The following is a 15,050-nucleotide window of genomic DNA, read 5'->3' on the forward strand; positions in this document are numbered from 1 at the left end:
AGTATGCATGAAGCTTAGGATAGATTCACACAAAATACTGTCTTGTTGCCAATCATCGCTCCGACTCCTTCCTTTGAAGAGAGGCTACGGGGAGTCTCCATCATCCATTAGTCTAAGAGGAATCTTCAGCAGAGTTCCCTCATATCTACCCCATAAACCAACCATATGGATTTTTGTTTCATTGTTTTCCTCAAAGGGCTAACTCTTTGTTGTTGTTGTTGTTAATGATCTGGTCTAGGTGATTTACAAGAAATTCCAAATACCCTGTCCTCTGCCTATTCTGGATCACAGTGTTGGGAATCTGACATTCAACAATACAGTTCCAGTGCATGTGGTGATGTTACTCAACAACTCTGAGAGTAGTGGTGTGAACTTCATGATGGATTACACCCACCAGAATGCTGCAGGACTTGATGAGAACCAGGCCAAGGGCTCTCTTCATGGCAGTGGAGTGGAGTTTGAAGCACACAGTGATGACAAGTGTCAGCCCAAATACTTTGTCTTCAACTCCAGGGTATGTGAGAGCCAGAGGCCTCTAAGGGTCTAGCAATGGAGTCTCTGAGTTTTTATTTCAGAAGCTGAGATGGCCTGAGGTAGCCCTCTGTGTTGGAATGCTAAATATGAGGTGTTATCTTTGTTTTTCAGACGGCCTATGCAATTCCCATCCTAGCATTTGCTTTTGTATGCCACCCTGAGGTCCTTCCTATCTACAGTGAACTTAAAGAGTAAGGCAGCCATCATTTTAACATTTAAACTTGCTTTGAAAATGTGCTCATATGTTGAAAGGTGCTTTATACAGAAGCATAGTTTAGAGCTTTGTCTTTACAGAAATTTTATGCTGTAACCACTCATCAGTAACGTGCTTTAACCACAAAGGTATGAATCAGCCCCTTCACTACTTTCTTTTCTCCTACTCCTTCATCCTAATGATCCAGGTGAGGGGTCCAGGGGGAGGAGGAGCCCATGTCTGCAAGGATTTTGGCAGGCATGTGGAATTGGAATTTGAAATTGGTGGGAAGAAGATGTCACCTGAGCTGGAAATGACCCACACCCGTGCAGACCAAAAATTATGGTTAGGGTGGCCTGGCTAAGCAGCTTCTTTTACCTTGAGGGGAGGGTGTCATATAATAATTCTCATCTTCTTTACCCAGACTTCAATACTCAGTTCTCACTAAACAACAATAACTTGCCCCATATATTCAGATATACTTCTTGAAAAACTTTTAGAGCACTTCCATTTGATTTACTTGGAAAGTCCTATGTAGCAGTTCATCTACACTTGATCTTAGCTGAAAGAGAAGTGATAGCAATTACCCTAGAGGCCTGATGATGGTTTAAGCAGCCAGGTGCCTCCAGAATGGTTTCCAGAAGCTGTCCAGGTAAAAATATCAAGCTTTCAGGTAGTCTGGACTCCTAGAAGGAGTATTTTGTTGATTCTTGTGGATTCTTGCCCTCAAATCTATCTCACTGTGAAGTATGAAGGTTTTCTGCATTAGAAACCAGTTTGACCCTCGTGTCAATTACACTCTCAAACATGCAATAGATAAGCATACTTATCAACATAAAATAAGCTGATCCTTTTCTAGGAAAATAGTTATTTCTAAAACTGAAGAGGTAGCATTTAAGAAAAATGGAAGCAAATCCTCCATAATTCTTGAAGGCAAATTTAAATAAGTGATGTTTCTGCACTAAAAATGTGGTTTTATAATGAACAACACAGACATATATTATTTTCTTAGCTTTTAAATTGCAAAAAAGTAGTATTTTCATCAGTTCAGAAAATCAAAGCTCAGTGTCCTTTATCTTTTTTAGTCGGTCCCGGAGGAAGATGCAAACAGTGTCGAATGTCTCCATCACAGGGATGCTCATCATGTATCTGCTTGCTGCCCTCTTTGGTTATCTAACCTTTTATGGTAGGTCACTCTGTCAAAGTCATTCTCTTTGTGCAAATCCTAGTTGGACAGATCATTAACCTGGCAGGTATAATTCTTTTAATTACTCTCAATAAACAGCATGATCTGTAGATGCACATACTCAATTAGCATGCTGTTTTAGCCTCTTCGTTTGACCTAAGAAAAAGACTTAAGAAAAATTGAATTAGATTTCCTAACAGTTTACAATAATTTGTGAATTCCCTCATATTAAAAAAAAAAACTCTCAATCATAATTCCTTTTCTTAAGGGATAAAGGATATTTCAGCTATATGTTGTAAAGCTCTTTTGGTAGAATAACTAATTAACAAGAAAATGGCAGAAAAAGTACAAAGTCCTTGAGTTAGAACCTGCTTCTTGTTTACCAGTCAAGTCAGATCTGGAGGCCTGGAGCATTAGACAAATTTTCTGGCTAATTTCATTCTTTTCTATTATAGTGACTGGTTTCTAAGTGAACAGGACATGACAGTATTCCTTTCAATCTGGGGACATACTATCAAAAAACAAAGTGATTCTGGTCACATTAGATTATGCTGAAAATATTTCCTCTGTGGACACAAAAGGAGCAGGATTGTTCTTCTCTTCCCTGAAGCATGGCCCTAGAGATGAATCTCAGGGAATCAAACATTAATATTAATCAATGTTATCAACTTACACATATTTTTAAAATAAAACTCTCTATAGTTTTGTATTTTTTTCTGACTGACTCAGTAAATTAAATTGATTGCAAGACAAGTTGGGGAGGAAGAGGCTGGAGAGGGCACCATTTACTTGGGTTTTTTTCTTTTTGACTAATATTTGGTTTTTAACCAAGCTGTGGTTTAGATTGGGCATAAACTCTGCTGGTTGTAAATTAATGAAAGTCAGGACAATGTCATTGATAGTATTTTTATCCTCCTTTGGTTTTGAGGTAAGGAGTGGGAAAATCAGAGTGCATCTGATTCTATAAGTATTTCCTTATCATGTGTGCCTGGAATCCTGAATGAACTGTGTTTTCCAGAAGGGCAGCATCTTAATCTTAGGGCATTACTTCATCTTTGCATTGTTACTTAGTCTCAGTTTAGTTTAGTTGCTCAGTGGTGTCGACTCTTTGTGACCCTATGGACTGCAGCACACCAGGCTTCCCTGTCCATCACCAACTACCAGAGCTTGCTCAAATTCATGTCCATCGAGTTGGTGATGCCATCCAGCCACCTCATCCTCTGTCATCCTCTTCTCTTCCTGCCTTCATTCATTCCCAGCATCAGGGTCTTTTCCGATGAGTCAGTTCTTTGCATCAGGTGGCCAAAGTATTGGAGTTTCAGCTTCAGCATCAGTCTTTCCAATGACGATTCAGGACTGATTTCCTTTAGGATTGACTGGTTTGATTTCCTTGCAGTTACTTAGTCTAATGAGTCTCAACTCAGTGAGACAAACATAAAGTTGACAAAGTCCAAGAATATGTCTATCAGAGTCATGATGGGGTCATAACTGTTGAGCTTGAAAAAGTGTTAGAGATCATTTGTCCTAGGGTTTCCATACTGGGTTTGGAGAAGCTGTGTCAGGCCTCACTAGGTAGGCGGGAGTGGAAGGAGATGGCAAGATGTGAGTGACAGTCTGATAAAGCTTAGTCCTTTCATCCCTTTCAACCAGAGGACCTCAGCCTGTCCTGTTTTGTGATGCTTCTGTAAAGCAGAGTTATCACAATGTCAGTGACCCAGAGAAGAGCCTTAACAATTTTATATTAAATCTGCAACTTTACAAGCTTCAGGACCCTTTGTTCATTTGAACAAAGATCACACAAGGTGGCTCAGCAGTAAAGAATTCGCCTGCAGTGCTGGAGACGCAGCAGAGGCAGGTTCGATCCCTGGGTTGGGAAGATCCCCTGAAGAAGGGCATGGCAACCCACTCCAGTATTCTTGCCTGGAGAATCCCAAGGACAGAGGAGCCTGGTGGGCTACAGTCCATAGCAACACAGAGTTGGACACGACTGAAGTGACTTAGCACACACACACAACTAATAAGGTGAGACAGGATAAAAGCAGAGGTGTCTGGATTCTCAGATCTGGGTTCTTCCTACTATACTGTGTTCTTCCTATAAAACGTTGTCATAGGTTAGCAGTGCCAATCTGACTACACCAGTGGACTCATTCTCCACTTCCTCTTTGCAGGAGAAGTTGAAGATGAATTGCTTCATGCTTACAGCAAAGTGTACACATTTGACACCCCTCTCCTCATGGTGCGCCTGGCTGTCCTTGTGGCAGTAACACTAACTGTGCCCATAGTGCTATTCCCTGTAAGTACCTGGGTTTGATAAAAGAATCCTGCTTGACTATATAGATTAGTACATATACTCTGACTTGATGTGGATTCAATTAAAATGCAATTCCTGAGAACATTATATTTTATATAGCCTTTTGAACCTACTGACTATGTACTATGTAGATACAGCAAGTATTTTTAGTTTTTATTATTTATTTGCTTATTAAAAGTTAAAAAATGTTTTGGCCAAGCCACCCAGCTTGGCAGATTTTAGTTCATCGACCAGGAATCAAGCCCATATCCCTGGCAGTGAAAGCACAGAAACCCAATCATTGGACTGCCAGGGAATTCCATAGAACAAGTATTTTTTAAAGGCTAAGCTGAAACTCCAATACTTTGGCCACCTCCTGTGAAGAGTTGACTCATTGAAAAAGACTCTGATGCTGGGAGAGGTTGGGGGCAGGAGGAGAAGGGGACGACAGAGGATGAGATGGCTGGATGGCATCACCGACTCGATGAACGTGAGTTTGTGTGAACTCCGGGAGTTGGTGATGGACAGGGAGGCCTGGCATGCTGCAATTCATGGGGTTGCAAAGAGTCGGACATGAATGAGTGACTGAACTGAACTGAACTGAAGTACTTTTCAAATGTAGGGAAAAAAAAATCACCAAATTTATTTCTATGTATTTATTTGTTTTATGGTTTTATTGAGATTGAAATTTATTTTTAAACTAAAATTAAAAAAAGCAGATCTTGAGCTTCTCTCTTATAGATTAGTAGAAATGAGTAGTAATTCATACAACTTTTGAAGTTTGAAAGCCAAAACCACATTCACTTTCAGATTATATTGCAGTTTTACCACAGTTCTGTAGATATTTCATTTTTTTGCCTCCTAGTGCTATTATGCTACCTTAACATTCAAAAGTCACCCTATTTAATCAGATTCTTAAAGGTGAATGAGAAGGAGATTCATGTTAAGTAAATGACACACTACAACCAAATTTCCTTTAAAAAAGTAGTCATGTTATCCATCATATATCTCTTTAATGCTTCTAAGACTGATACATACCCTCCTGCCGGACTGATATTGGGACAGTCCCTTCGTGGCATTTATCACTGAGGTCAGTTGTTACAAGATCATAGAGCAGGGCTGGTTGTGGAGACTTGAATTACAAGTTAAAACCACTACCTATGGAGAAACACAAGTCTGCACTTTCCTGCCAACTCTCCCTCCTTTCATAAACACTGAATTTACCATTCATTTTAGGGGGAAAATTAGCAGCACAGTAGTCAGTACTGTCCTGTACAGAATGTTCCATACAGGGCCAAACAGATGAGGGCTAGTCATATAATGATACTGCGGTCACTTTAAATGCAGCTTGTGCACTGAAATATTTGTTGGCACATTCCTTCTTCATGAGTGCATGAAATCAGAGCTTTATTACAACGGCAGCTAAGAGTTTACTTTTAAATAATGTCTTGTCTCTCATTTATCTGAAAGTATTTCAAATGTCATGCACACAGCTTTAGCCTAAAATCAGCCCCATTGTAGGTATAAGGGAGAAGACAGCTGTACACAGAAGCTGTACCATAGGGTAAAATTTTCAAGCAAACAGCATCTGCCAAGAAAAGAATATCTGGAACTCTTCTTTTTGTGTGTAAAGATATTCCTGATTAAATTTTGGCACGCAGTGGGCACTCATATCATTGTTGAATCAAAGCATTTTATAAAAGAAATCTGTTACATGCCTCTGCATTATTTTTTATTCATAAGCCCTAAATGTGGTGCTTTCAAGCCGAGGTCTCAGATTAATGGACTTGGTTGGGTTACCCAGCTAGCTGGTAACAGTTGAGCTAATACATGACTCACAGATGACACTGATGGCTGCAGTCATAATCATGGGAAGTAGAAGTTAGCCTTTCATTTGGTGATGATCATTTCACTTTGACATTAACAATCGAGATTGACCATAGAAATTCTTCCCCTGTATAACAGATAAAGCTCTGGCACAAATCTGTCCATCAAGAATGGCAACACATTTCCCATTAGATGTATCTCCCGTTGTGGTCTGGAAGCATTTCCCATCCATTAAAACCAAAATTGATCATTAGAACCAGATTTCAGAAAGCATAACGAACTGCTATCCTTCAATATGTATTTTCATTCAACATTAGCAGTTATGAAACATTTTGTTTGTAAATCTGCCTCACCCTTACAGTGTTACATTGAGATGGTCTATATAATTGTCCACATTTTCCCCTAGAGGTTAGGGGTATGTACAGTGAATGGCATAGGATGAGCTCAACCATGTTTGCTAAGGAAGACCATCTCCAAATGAAGCTTGCCTTTTCTTAAGTTGTATGAACTGCCTTTTCTAGCAAAAAAAGACATAGACTCTTCCCTTGCCAACATCTGCCATGAACTACAGTTTGAGTGAGGATCTTGGCTACCTGAACCAAGCCTCCATGTTTTGATGGATGACATAAAAGTGAGTTTGGCCTTCTTGCCCCAGTCAAATACATTCAGGCTGCATTTTAGTCGCTTCTCTCCCCAAATGATAGAAACTGGTTGTGCTGCATTTCTTTGTTTCTTCCAATTTCGAACCAAAATTTTCCACGTGACACATGCTGAGTCAAATAGCACGGTTCCCCTGATGAGTTTCTTTGAATTAAGAAACTCTTGACCAATATGTTTATTTACTTTGTTTTGACATCCCCACACATAAATAATAAAACAAGCAAAACCTAAAATGGATTAGATTTAATCTGGATTAAAATCTATCAGTTTTAGGTATTTTTAGTATTCTCCATTTTTCAACAAATATGTTGATCATTTTTCTTAGGAGCCCAAGAAGAGATAACAAGGGTTTTGTTGTCAGTTGTGGTTGGGTTTTCCTTTTATCTCTCCATTTATTATCTTTCTTTTTTCCAGATAGCATTTTCCTTCTTAGAAAAGGCACAAAGTGTTTATTGAACAAATAAAGAGAATTAAGGTTAGTTTTTCCACAAGCTGCACAACATTTTTTCTTTCTTAGCTGGAGAAGGTGATATGGGGCTGGGTTGTCTATTATGGAATTGACATTTTCAACTTGTGCTTCTCTTTATGCATAAAATGCACACATTTTCATGAAAAACAGAAAAAACACAAAGACTCAAATTCTACTCTGCATCTTTTTCTCTTTAAGAAAAAAGAGATCATGTCTCGGATCCTCTAGCTACTTCTGTTTCATTTTATTTTAGTAAAACCATTCTTTTCACTTATATTGCCTTCAGATTTCCTGTTTCAAAGTGAATATGGATGTAGGCATAGAAATATTGCAGATGTGTCTGTGTCTGGAATAGCACAGTGACCATCGGTATTTCCTACACACTTTGTCCTACACAATCCTGCAAAGTGAAGTGTGGTTCACTTCTAAGCAATAGAATGGATTTTTTTTTTTTTTTTAGAGTTGAGAACGAAGTCTCCCGCTTTCCAGTTGGCCGCTGCATTTATGACTTTCCCATTGATCCCCCATATTAACACACAGTACCTCCTAATAGGCTCTTGTTCGGAACATTAAATTTGGAAATGTTTTCTCTAGAGCTGCATGGAACTTGTCTGGAATCACTCGGGGGGCCTTTCGTCCCCACAGTATCTGACCCACATTTCCAGGTTCTTTTCAGTTTGTGTCAGTACAGAAAAGGACACTGAGATAAGTCAGTAATAAGCCAGAGTCACCTCTGTCCTGACATAGGTAAATAGAGCTGCTGGGGACCTCAAGATTCCAGGCTCACCCTGCAAGGCAGTGTTCTTATGTGGAATGACTGCTGCTGCTGCTGCTAAGTCGCTTCAGTCGTGTCCGACTGTGCGACCCCAGAGACGGCAGCCCACCAGGCTCCCCCGTCCCTGGGATTCTCCAGGCAAGAACACTGGAGTGGGTTGCCATTTCCTTCTCCAGTGTGGAATGACTAGCAAGTTTCTTTCTATTTTTTCCACCATCTACCACCACCAGCAATCTCCCATCTCCCTCTTTGCCCTGTCGCCCATTTTAGGAATGCATGGGCAACTCTATACGCCTTCAGTTCTTTTTAGGATTTTGTTATTCCTTGTTCATTCTGAAGCACAAGCTTTCACCATTTATTTCAACCATTATTCTTGTAAACTTTCTGTACTCTTACATCATTAAGCCAAATTGTAATGTTTCTGAGAGCCATGAGATCTTAGGAAACTGTATTTATTTACATTCAGACACCCAGTACATATAGGCTTGCTAAATCAGCTTAAACAATTAAAGGCATTATTACAACAAAGGACTAAAAAGCACAAACATGTGACCCCCTGCCTGAAAATAACCTGTGTTTTACTTGTTTATGCTGTAACTTTATCACTTTCAGACAAATAAATCCTTAAAACCACAGAAAGCTTATTTTAAGTGTGTTAAGTTTGGACAGCATTGAATAAGCACTAATTGTCAGACATAATGTAGAATTAATAAACTATTGGGAAAAACAAAGTCAAACCTTTTGGTTTCCTCAGTCTACTCTTCAGAGTTGTGTAATTTTCACTCATCCAATTTTTAAAATCCATTACAAACTCACTCTTAAACTGTTTCCAGAGACTATGCAGATTTGCCATTCTGGAAATGAAACTGCCTTTTAAACCTAAACAGATGGCTTTGATTTTTTGTGGACTGGCATGAAAAGAATGCTACATTAGACACTGAGGCAATTGAACTCAAAGTTTTTGTTATTTGTATGTGTGCTTCAAAATGTATTTTACTTTTCTCTCTTTTCAGTGAATTCCAATCTTTGCACTATTAAGAGACTTCAGAAGCAAAAGTTTAAAGTGAAAATCAATTCCACATTTCTAAAAATAAGAAGTCCTAGCTTAACTGAAGTGCTCATTTATTGCAAAGCCAATAAACTAATTCCACTAAGTCCAAAAGTGTCTTCCAAAAGATTCCAAAGATAAGAATATTTTCAACTTTGTTAAGCTGTACAAACATAAAAGGCTCTCCCTCCCTCTACCCACAAGAATCTTTTCATCCAGTTACATCAGGGTAACTTGAGCTCATGCTACAATTGGAGCCTCCCTGACCCTTTACCTACTTATTTCAGCTGCTGCAATAGGACTGAAATCTCAGAAGAATCCTGAAGGGAGGGGAAAGATTTGTTCTGTTCAATTCATCAACATTTATTGGTGCCTTCTGCATGTGAGACACTAAGATAGAAACTCTGAGGAATGTTAAGATTGTTAGGTCTTGTCCTCTGCCTTTTGTGCATTTATAATCTATACTGGGAGAGGGGGAGGTGATGGGGTTGGGGGGGGGGGCGGAGAAAGAAGTAAACACAAAAAGTATCATGTTTCTTAAAATACCAGGTGGTAAAAATGTTAAATAAAGTGTGAATTGAGGAGATGCCAGGTTGATAAAAGTTCTGCTCACAATCATATGCAAATAAATTCAGTGCTTGCCCTTCATACTTAATCTGGGCTGATGAGACATAATTAGAAATCAACAGGGGTTTTTCTGTGTCTCTGAATTATATATCTTATCTGTTCGTCTCTTTCTGACTGAGATTGTTTTCAAGAAAAAAATTCTGAAAACTGAGAAAGTGAGCACAAGATAGATTGCCAAGGAAAAGTGATTCCCTCCCAGACATCAAAAATCAGCATCAAACTTACACAACAATATGAATGCACCTAATACCACTGAACTAGAGTCTTTAAAATGGTTAAGAGGATACATTTTATGTTATCTGTACTTTACCACAATGGTGTACATTTTTGGAAAAAATATCAGCATCAAGATCTTTTCTGGGGGTAAAGAAAAACAAAGAAAATGCTTTAGAGGGATAAGAATATTTGAAAAAGTAGATGAAAACAAAGCAGAGACCCAAAGGTGATAGTGGGAATGGGAGGGGAAATACATTAGGTGTTTGGGATTAACATATATATACTACTGAATATAAAATAGATAACTAACAAGGACCTACTGTGTATCGGAGGAAACTGCAGTCAATATCTTGTAATAATCTATAATGGAAAAGAATCTGAAAGAGAATATATATAGTCATACATAAATATGTATAATATATGTATAAATATATGTAATATACATGTACATGTATAAATATGTAAAATATATATGTATAATTGAATCAATTTGCGTGTACTTGAAACTAACGTAACATTGCAACTGAACTTTCAATAAAAAACAACACTGACCTTGCCTTTGAACTTTCCTGTTGCAGATTCGCACATCAGTGACCACACTGTTATTTCCCAAAAGACCATTCAGCTGGATAAGGCATTTCCTGATTGCAGCCATAATTATTGCTCTTAACAATGTTTTGGTCATCCTTGTGCCAACTATAAAATACATCTTTGGATTCATAGGTAAGTTTCCAAAAGGCTTTTATTTAGTCAACTCGAGCTGTTCTTAAATGGAGAGCAGGGAACCAGTGATGGGAGGTCAAGGATCTCAGTCCATCTCAGGCTCCTAGAATTCCTAGTAGCCCAACTGGGCTCCGGTTGGTCACCATCCCTTCCTCCCAGGTGACACTGGACTTGATGGACAGGACCAGAAAATGTTGGTGCTAAAGCCTACCTTATAGGTCATCTAATCTAGCTGCCTTTTCTGACAAACAATGCAACTTAGCCCTATAGAAGTCAAATCATATGTTGGAGTGAACCCAGGGTTTGGACTGAGGTCTTAACTCTGCATCAAGAAAAAAAAAGGAGGAAAGAAGGTAGATTCTACATAAGTGGTCTGTGAGTATCAGCTGAGCATTAAAGGATATCTTTGGAGAAAGAGGAGATTGACTTTGTGAACATATTATTTCTATTAACTGGGTGACCCATTAATATATTTAATTTTCCATTCTGCTGAGTTGAGGGTTTACTTACATTTTAAGTACGATATAAAATTTTATAAAACAATATAAAAACACAGGTGTAAGCAACATGAAAAGTTAGAAGTGGATCAGAAGGGTGTATGAGGAGTTCAGCTTCCTTAGTATGTGTTTATATTACTAATTTCCTATAAATCTATAATACTCAGCCTTTTTGTTGTTTATTGTGTAAAATGTATATCTACTAGGCACTTATGATGTTAGGTGCATTTTAATTTTATTTATAAATATATTTTGTTTTGAAAAAACATCCACTGGCTAATGCTTTGGCCATCTGATGTGAAGAGCCAACTCATTGGAAAAGACCCTGATGTTGGGAAAGATTGAGGGCAGGAGAAGAGGGTGACAGAGGATGAGATGGTTGGATGGCATCATTAATTCAATGGACATGAGTTTGAGTAAACTCTGGGAGATAGTGAAGGACAGGGAAGCCTGGCATGCTGCAGTCCCTGGGGTCACAAAGAGTTGGACATGACTAAGTGACTGAACAATAAACCGTGAGCTTATAGTGCTTTTTGTGCTTTGCTAAGGGTAGTTTTAGACTTGGTTTCTTTTGAGTGTATGCCTTTTCATCTCTGCCTGTTGAGTAAGACTGACTTGTCCCATGTCTCTCCTCAGGGGCTTCTTCTGCCACTATGCTGATCTTCATCCTTCCAGCAGTTTTCTATCTTAAACTTGTCAAGAAAGAACCTCTTAGGTCACCCCAAAAGGTCGGGGTAAGTAAGGTTTACAATTTCTCCCTTTAAGTTTCCACTACTTAGAGTAAACCAGGAAATGCATGCACATGTTCCAAAAACTGAATTGATGCACAACAACCGAAAATCAAAGAGGGCTGGAACTCTCTGGTGGAAAAGAAGGAGGTGTAGACTTTAGCACTGAGATGATTCTGGGATTTCTTCTCTTCACATTAAATAGCTTGTGCTAAATCCTTCCTCCCTGTCAAATGCTAGTGGAGTTTGCTCACAGGCATACATTTATAACAGTTTCTACCACCAAGCTATTGTTGCACTGTCTACAGAAAAACATGCAGGAAAGAATTAGGCTCCTTAGCAGCGTTATGAAAAAATATAAACATTTTGGTCACAGTCATTAGGTTTGTGAGGCAAAAAATGTTGCTTTTGTTTTCCCCTCCTCAGTACCTTGTTGTCCCCGGTGGACCAAGAACAGAACCATCTGTTGTCCAGTTAGTCTCTTTCCATATAATTTATAGTCCTATTAACCTGGGGAGTATATATTTCTTTCCCACAATAGTACTACAAAAAATGTATACTAGAAATAATTGTTCTTCAATATTAAATATTATCTAAGACTGCTTAATGTCAAGGCTATGGTTTTTCCTGTGGTCATGTATGGATGTGAGAGTTGGACTGCGAAGAAGGCTGAGCACCGAAGAATTGATGCTTTTGAACTGTGGTGTTGGAGAAGACTCTTGGGAGTCCCTTGGACTGCAAGGAGATCCAACCAGTCCATTCTGAAGGAGATCAGTCCTGGGTGTTCTTTGGAGGGAATGATGCTGAAGCTGAAACTCCAGTACTTTGGCCACCTCATGCGAAGAGTTGACTCATTGGTAAAGACTCTGATGCTGGGAGGGATTTGGGGCAGGAGGAGAAGGGGATGACAGAGGATGAGATGGCTGGATGGCATCACTGACTTGATGGGCGTGAGTCTGAGTGAACTCTGGGAGTTGGTAATGGACAGGGAGGCCTGGCGTGCTGCGATTCATGGGGTCTCAAAGAGTCGGACATGACTGAGCGACTGAACTGAACTGAAGACTGCTAAATAAAGTCTTGTATTAAGGCTTGAAAAGTGCCTCTGACTGACTGACCCTGAATTTTGCCTGTGAGTCGTTCTCCTCTCAGGATGGTTTGGGGACTTTAGGAAAGGTTGGTATCAAAAGCTCCTCCCATCATCTTGCCCCCAGATTTCCACTCTATGTAGTCCATTCTGTTTCGACTTTTATAGCACTGGGACCTTGGTAAATCACTTTTTCAGTTTGACCAGATATAAAAGTGAATAGAATTATATCCCAAATCCTTCTTAGTGAAAAAAGATTTCAGTCACTGTTTCTTTTTATGTAAAATTAGGAAGTCTATCTATGTGGTAGTCTATAAGGCCCCCTTTTAGTGCTAAAATTGTGAAATATTTATATGTTTATGTAATTACAGGTATATTACAAGTATAGGCATATACATTTATGTTCAGTTCAGTTCAGTTCAGTTCAGTTCAGTCTCTCAGTCGTGTCCGACTCTTTGAGACCCCATAAGCTGCAGCATGCCAAGCCTTCCTGTCCAACACCAACTCCCAGAGCCTACCCAAACTCATGTCCATTGAGTCGGTTATGCCATCCAACCATCTCATCCTCTGTTGTCCCCTTCTCCTACCTTCAGTCTTTCCCAGCATCAGGGTCTTTTCAAATGAGTCGGCTCTTCGCATGAGGTGGCCAAAGTACTGGAGTTTCAGCTTCAACATCAGACCCCCCAATGAACACCCAGGACTGATCTCCTTTAGGATGGACTGGTTGGATCTCCTTGCAGTCCAAGGGACTCTCAAGAGTCTTCTCCAACACCACAGTTTCAAAAGCATCAGTTCTTCTATGCTCAGCCCTCTTTATAGTCCAACTCACATCCATACATGACTACTGGAAAAACTAGTATATGTAGATGAAATTACATATTAATACACACATATATACCTTGAGGCTTTTTTTTCAAGAAATATGCAATGTACATTATATTGTGTGCATGCTCAGGCCTCTTCAGTCCTATCTGACTCTTTGTGACCTCATAGACTGTAGTCTGCCACGCTCCTCTGTCCTCTGGGGATTCTCTAGGCAAGAACACTGCAGTAGGTTGCCATGCCCTCTTCCAGGGGATCCCCTCGACCCAGGGATCAGACCTGCATTTCATATTATGTTTCCTGCATTGGCAGGGGTTCTTTACCACTAGTGCCATTAGGCTTTGTTTTTGTTTGTTTTTAAAAAAATGTAATCCTATCATACATGCTACTCTTTTATAACCTGCCCCTTTTCACCTAAAAGATTGTGAGCACTCCGTAAGTCATCTAATCTTTTTCTATTACTTGGTTTGTAAGGATTAGAGGATATTCCATTATTTTATGTACCAAATCAATCAACCATTTTTCTATATTGAACATTTGGGTTAAATCTCTCTACTATTGTATTCTTACCCTCTTTCCCGAGGTAGGGTTCTAAATTGATTAACTGCTAGGCATGAGCAGCTATAAGAATAATACAATTCAATATGCAAATCAAATAGCTGTCTTAAGTAAACAACTTATAAAAGCAAACTGTACTATCGAAGTATAATTTCTGTGTTCCCTAACAAGTTCTTTCTGACTTACAGGCTTTTATTTTCTTCGTGGTTGGCATCATCTTCATGATGGGAAGCATGGCACTCATTATAATTGACTGGATTTACAATCCCCCATATTCCAAGCATCACTAACCCAAGGAAAAATACTCTTTTCCTGTTGGAGATGGTTACCAATTATGCTCCCAAAGACATTTTAGTTATCTTGTTTGGAATGTTATTCATAGGAAGTAACAGGAAGATTCCAAAGATGTTTACCAGCAATATTACCAAGCACCTACAGAAGAGAAAATCATCATTTTTGTCACAAATGGCTGTTTATATGTTTAAAATCTGTGGTGTACATTTCCACCCAGGTTTTACTAGAGCAGTGTGCGATGATATATTTTTGCTTCTGCATATGCAGAATAAAGGTAGCTGCATGTAATGATCATCAGATAATATACCCTTTTCCCTCTCCCCCCAAAAGTACCAAATTTCTGTATTCTCAGAACATCAAGCAAAAATGCCCTGATGGCAAAGCTATCGCCACTTAATACCTTCCCTCAATCTTGCACCAAATACTCCAGGTCTATTTAATGACAGAGGCAAAAGACATGTATTATGAACTGTCTCTACAAGTCACATGAATGATCAGACACCAGGCTGGAGCATTTTA

The 15,050-nt window shown here is 39.1% G+C and overlaps 1 protein-coding gene across 1 annotated transcript in view; it reads left to right on the top strand.

Moving 5' to 3' along the window:
• SLC38A4 (solute carrier family 38 member 4) overlaps window positions 1-14,527 on the top strand; it is a 31,549-nt gene extending 17,022 nt beyond the window's left edge. Inside the window, exons 9-15 of the mRNA XM_052639694.1 lie at window positions 239-514; window positions 646-725; window positions 1,813-1,913; window positions 4,082-4,206; window positions 10,404-10,548; window positions 11,682-11,779; window positions 14,426-14,527. Coding sequence (XP_052495654.1) covers window positions 239-514; window positions 646-725; window positions 1,813-1,913; window positions 4,082-4,206; window positions 10,404-10,548; window positions 11,682-11,779; window positions 14,426-14,527 — 927 coding nt within the window. The remainder of the gene's footprint in view (window positions 1-238; window positions 515-645; window positions 726-1,812; window positions 1,914-4,081; window positions 4,207-10,403; window positions 10,549-11,681; window positions 11,780-14,425) is intronic.
• The last annotated feature ends 523 nt before the right edge of the window (window positions 14,528-15,050 follow it).

This window comes from Budorcas taxicolor, chromosome 5 (assembly GCF_023091745.1).
Source record: "Budorcas taxicolor isolate Tak-1 chromosome 5, Takin1.1, whole genome shotgun sequence".
In the NCBI taxonomy this organism is placed as follows: Eukaryota; Metazoa; Chordata; class Mammalia; order Artiodactyla; family Bovidae; genus Budorcas; species Budorcas taxicolor.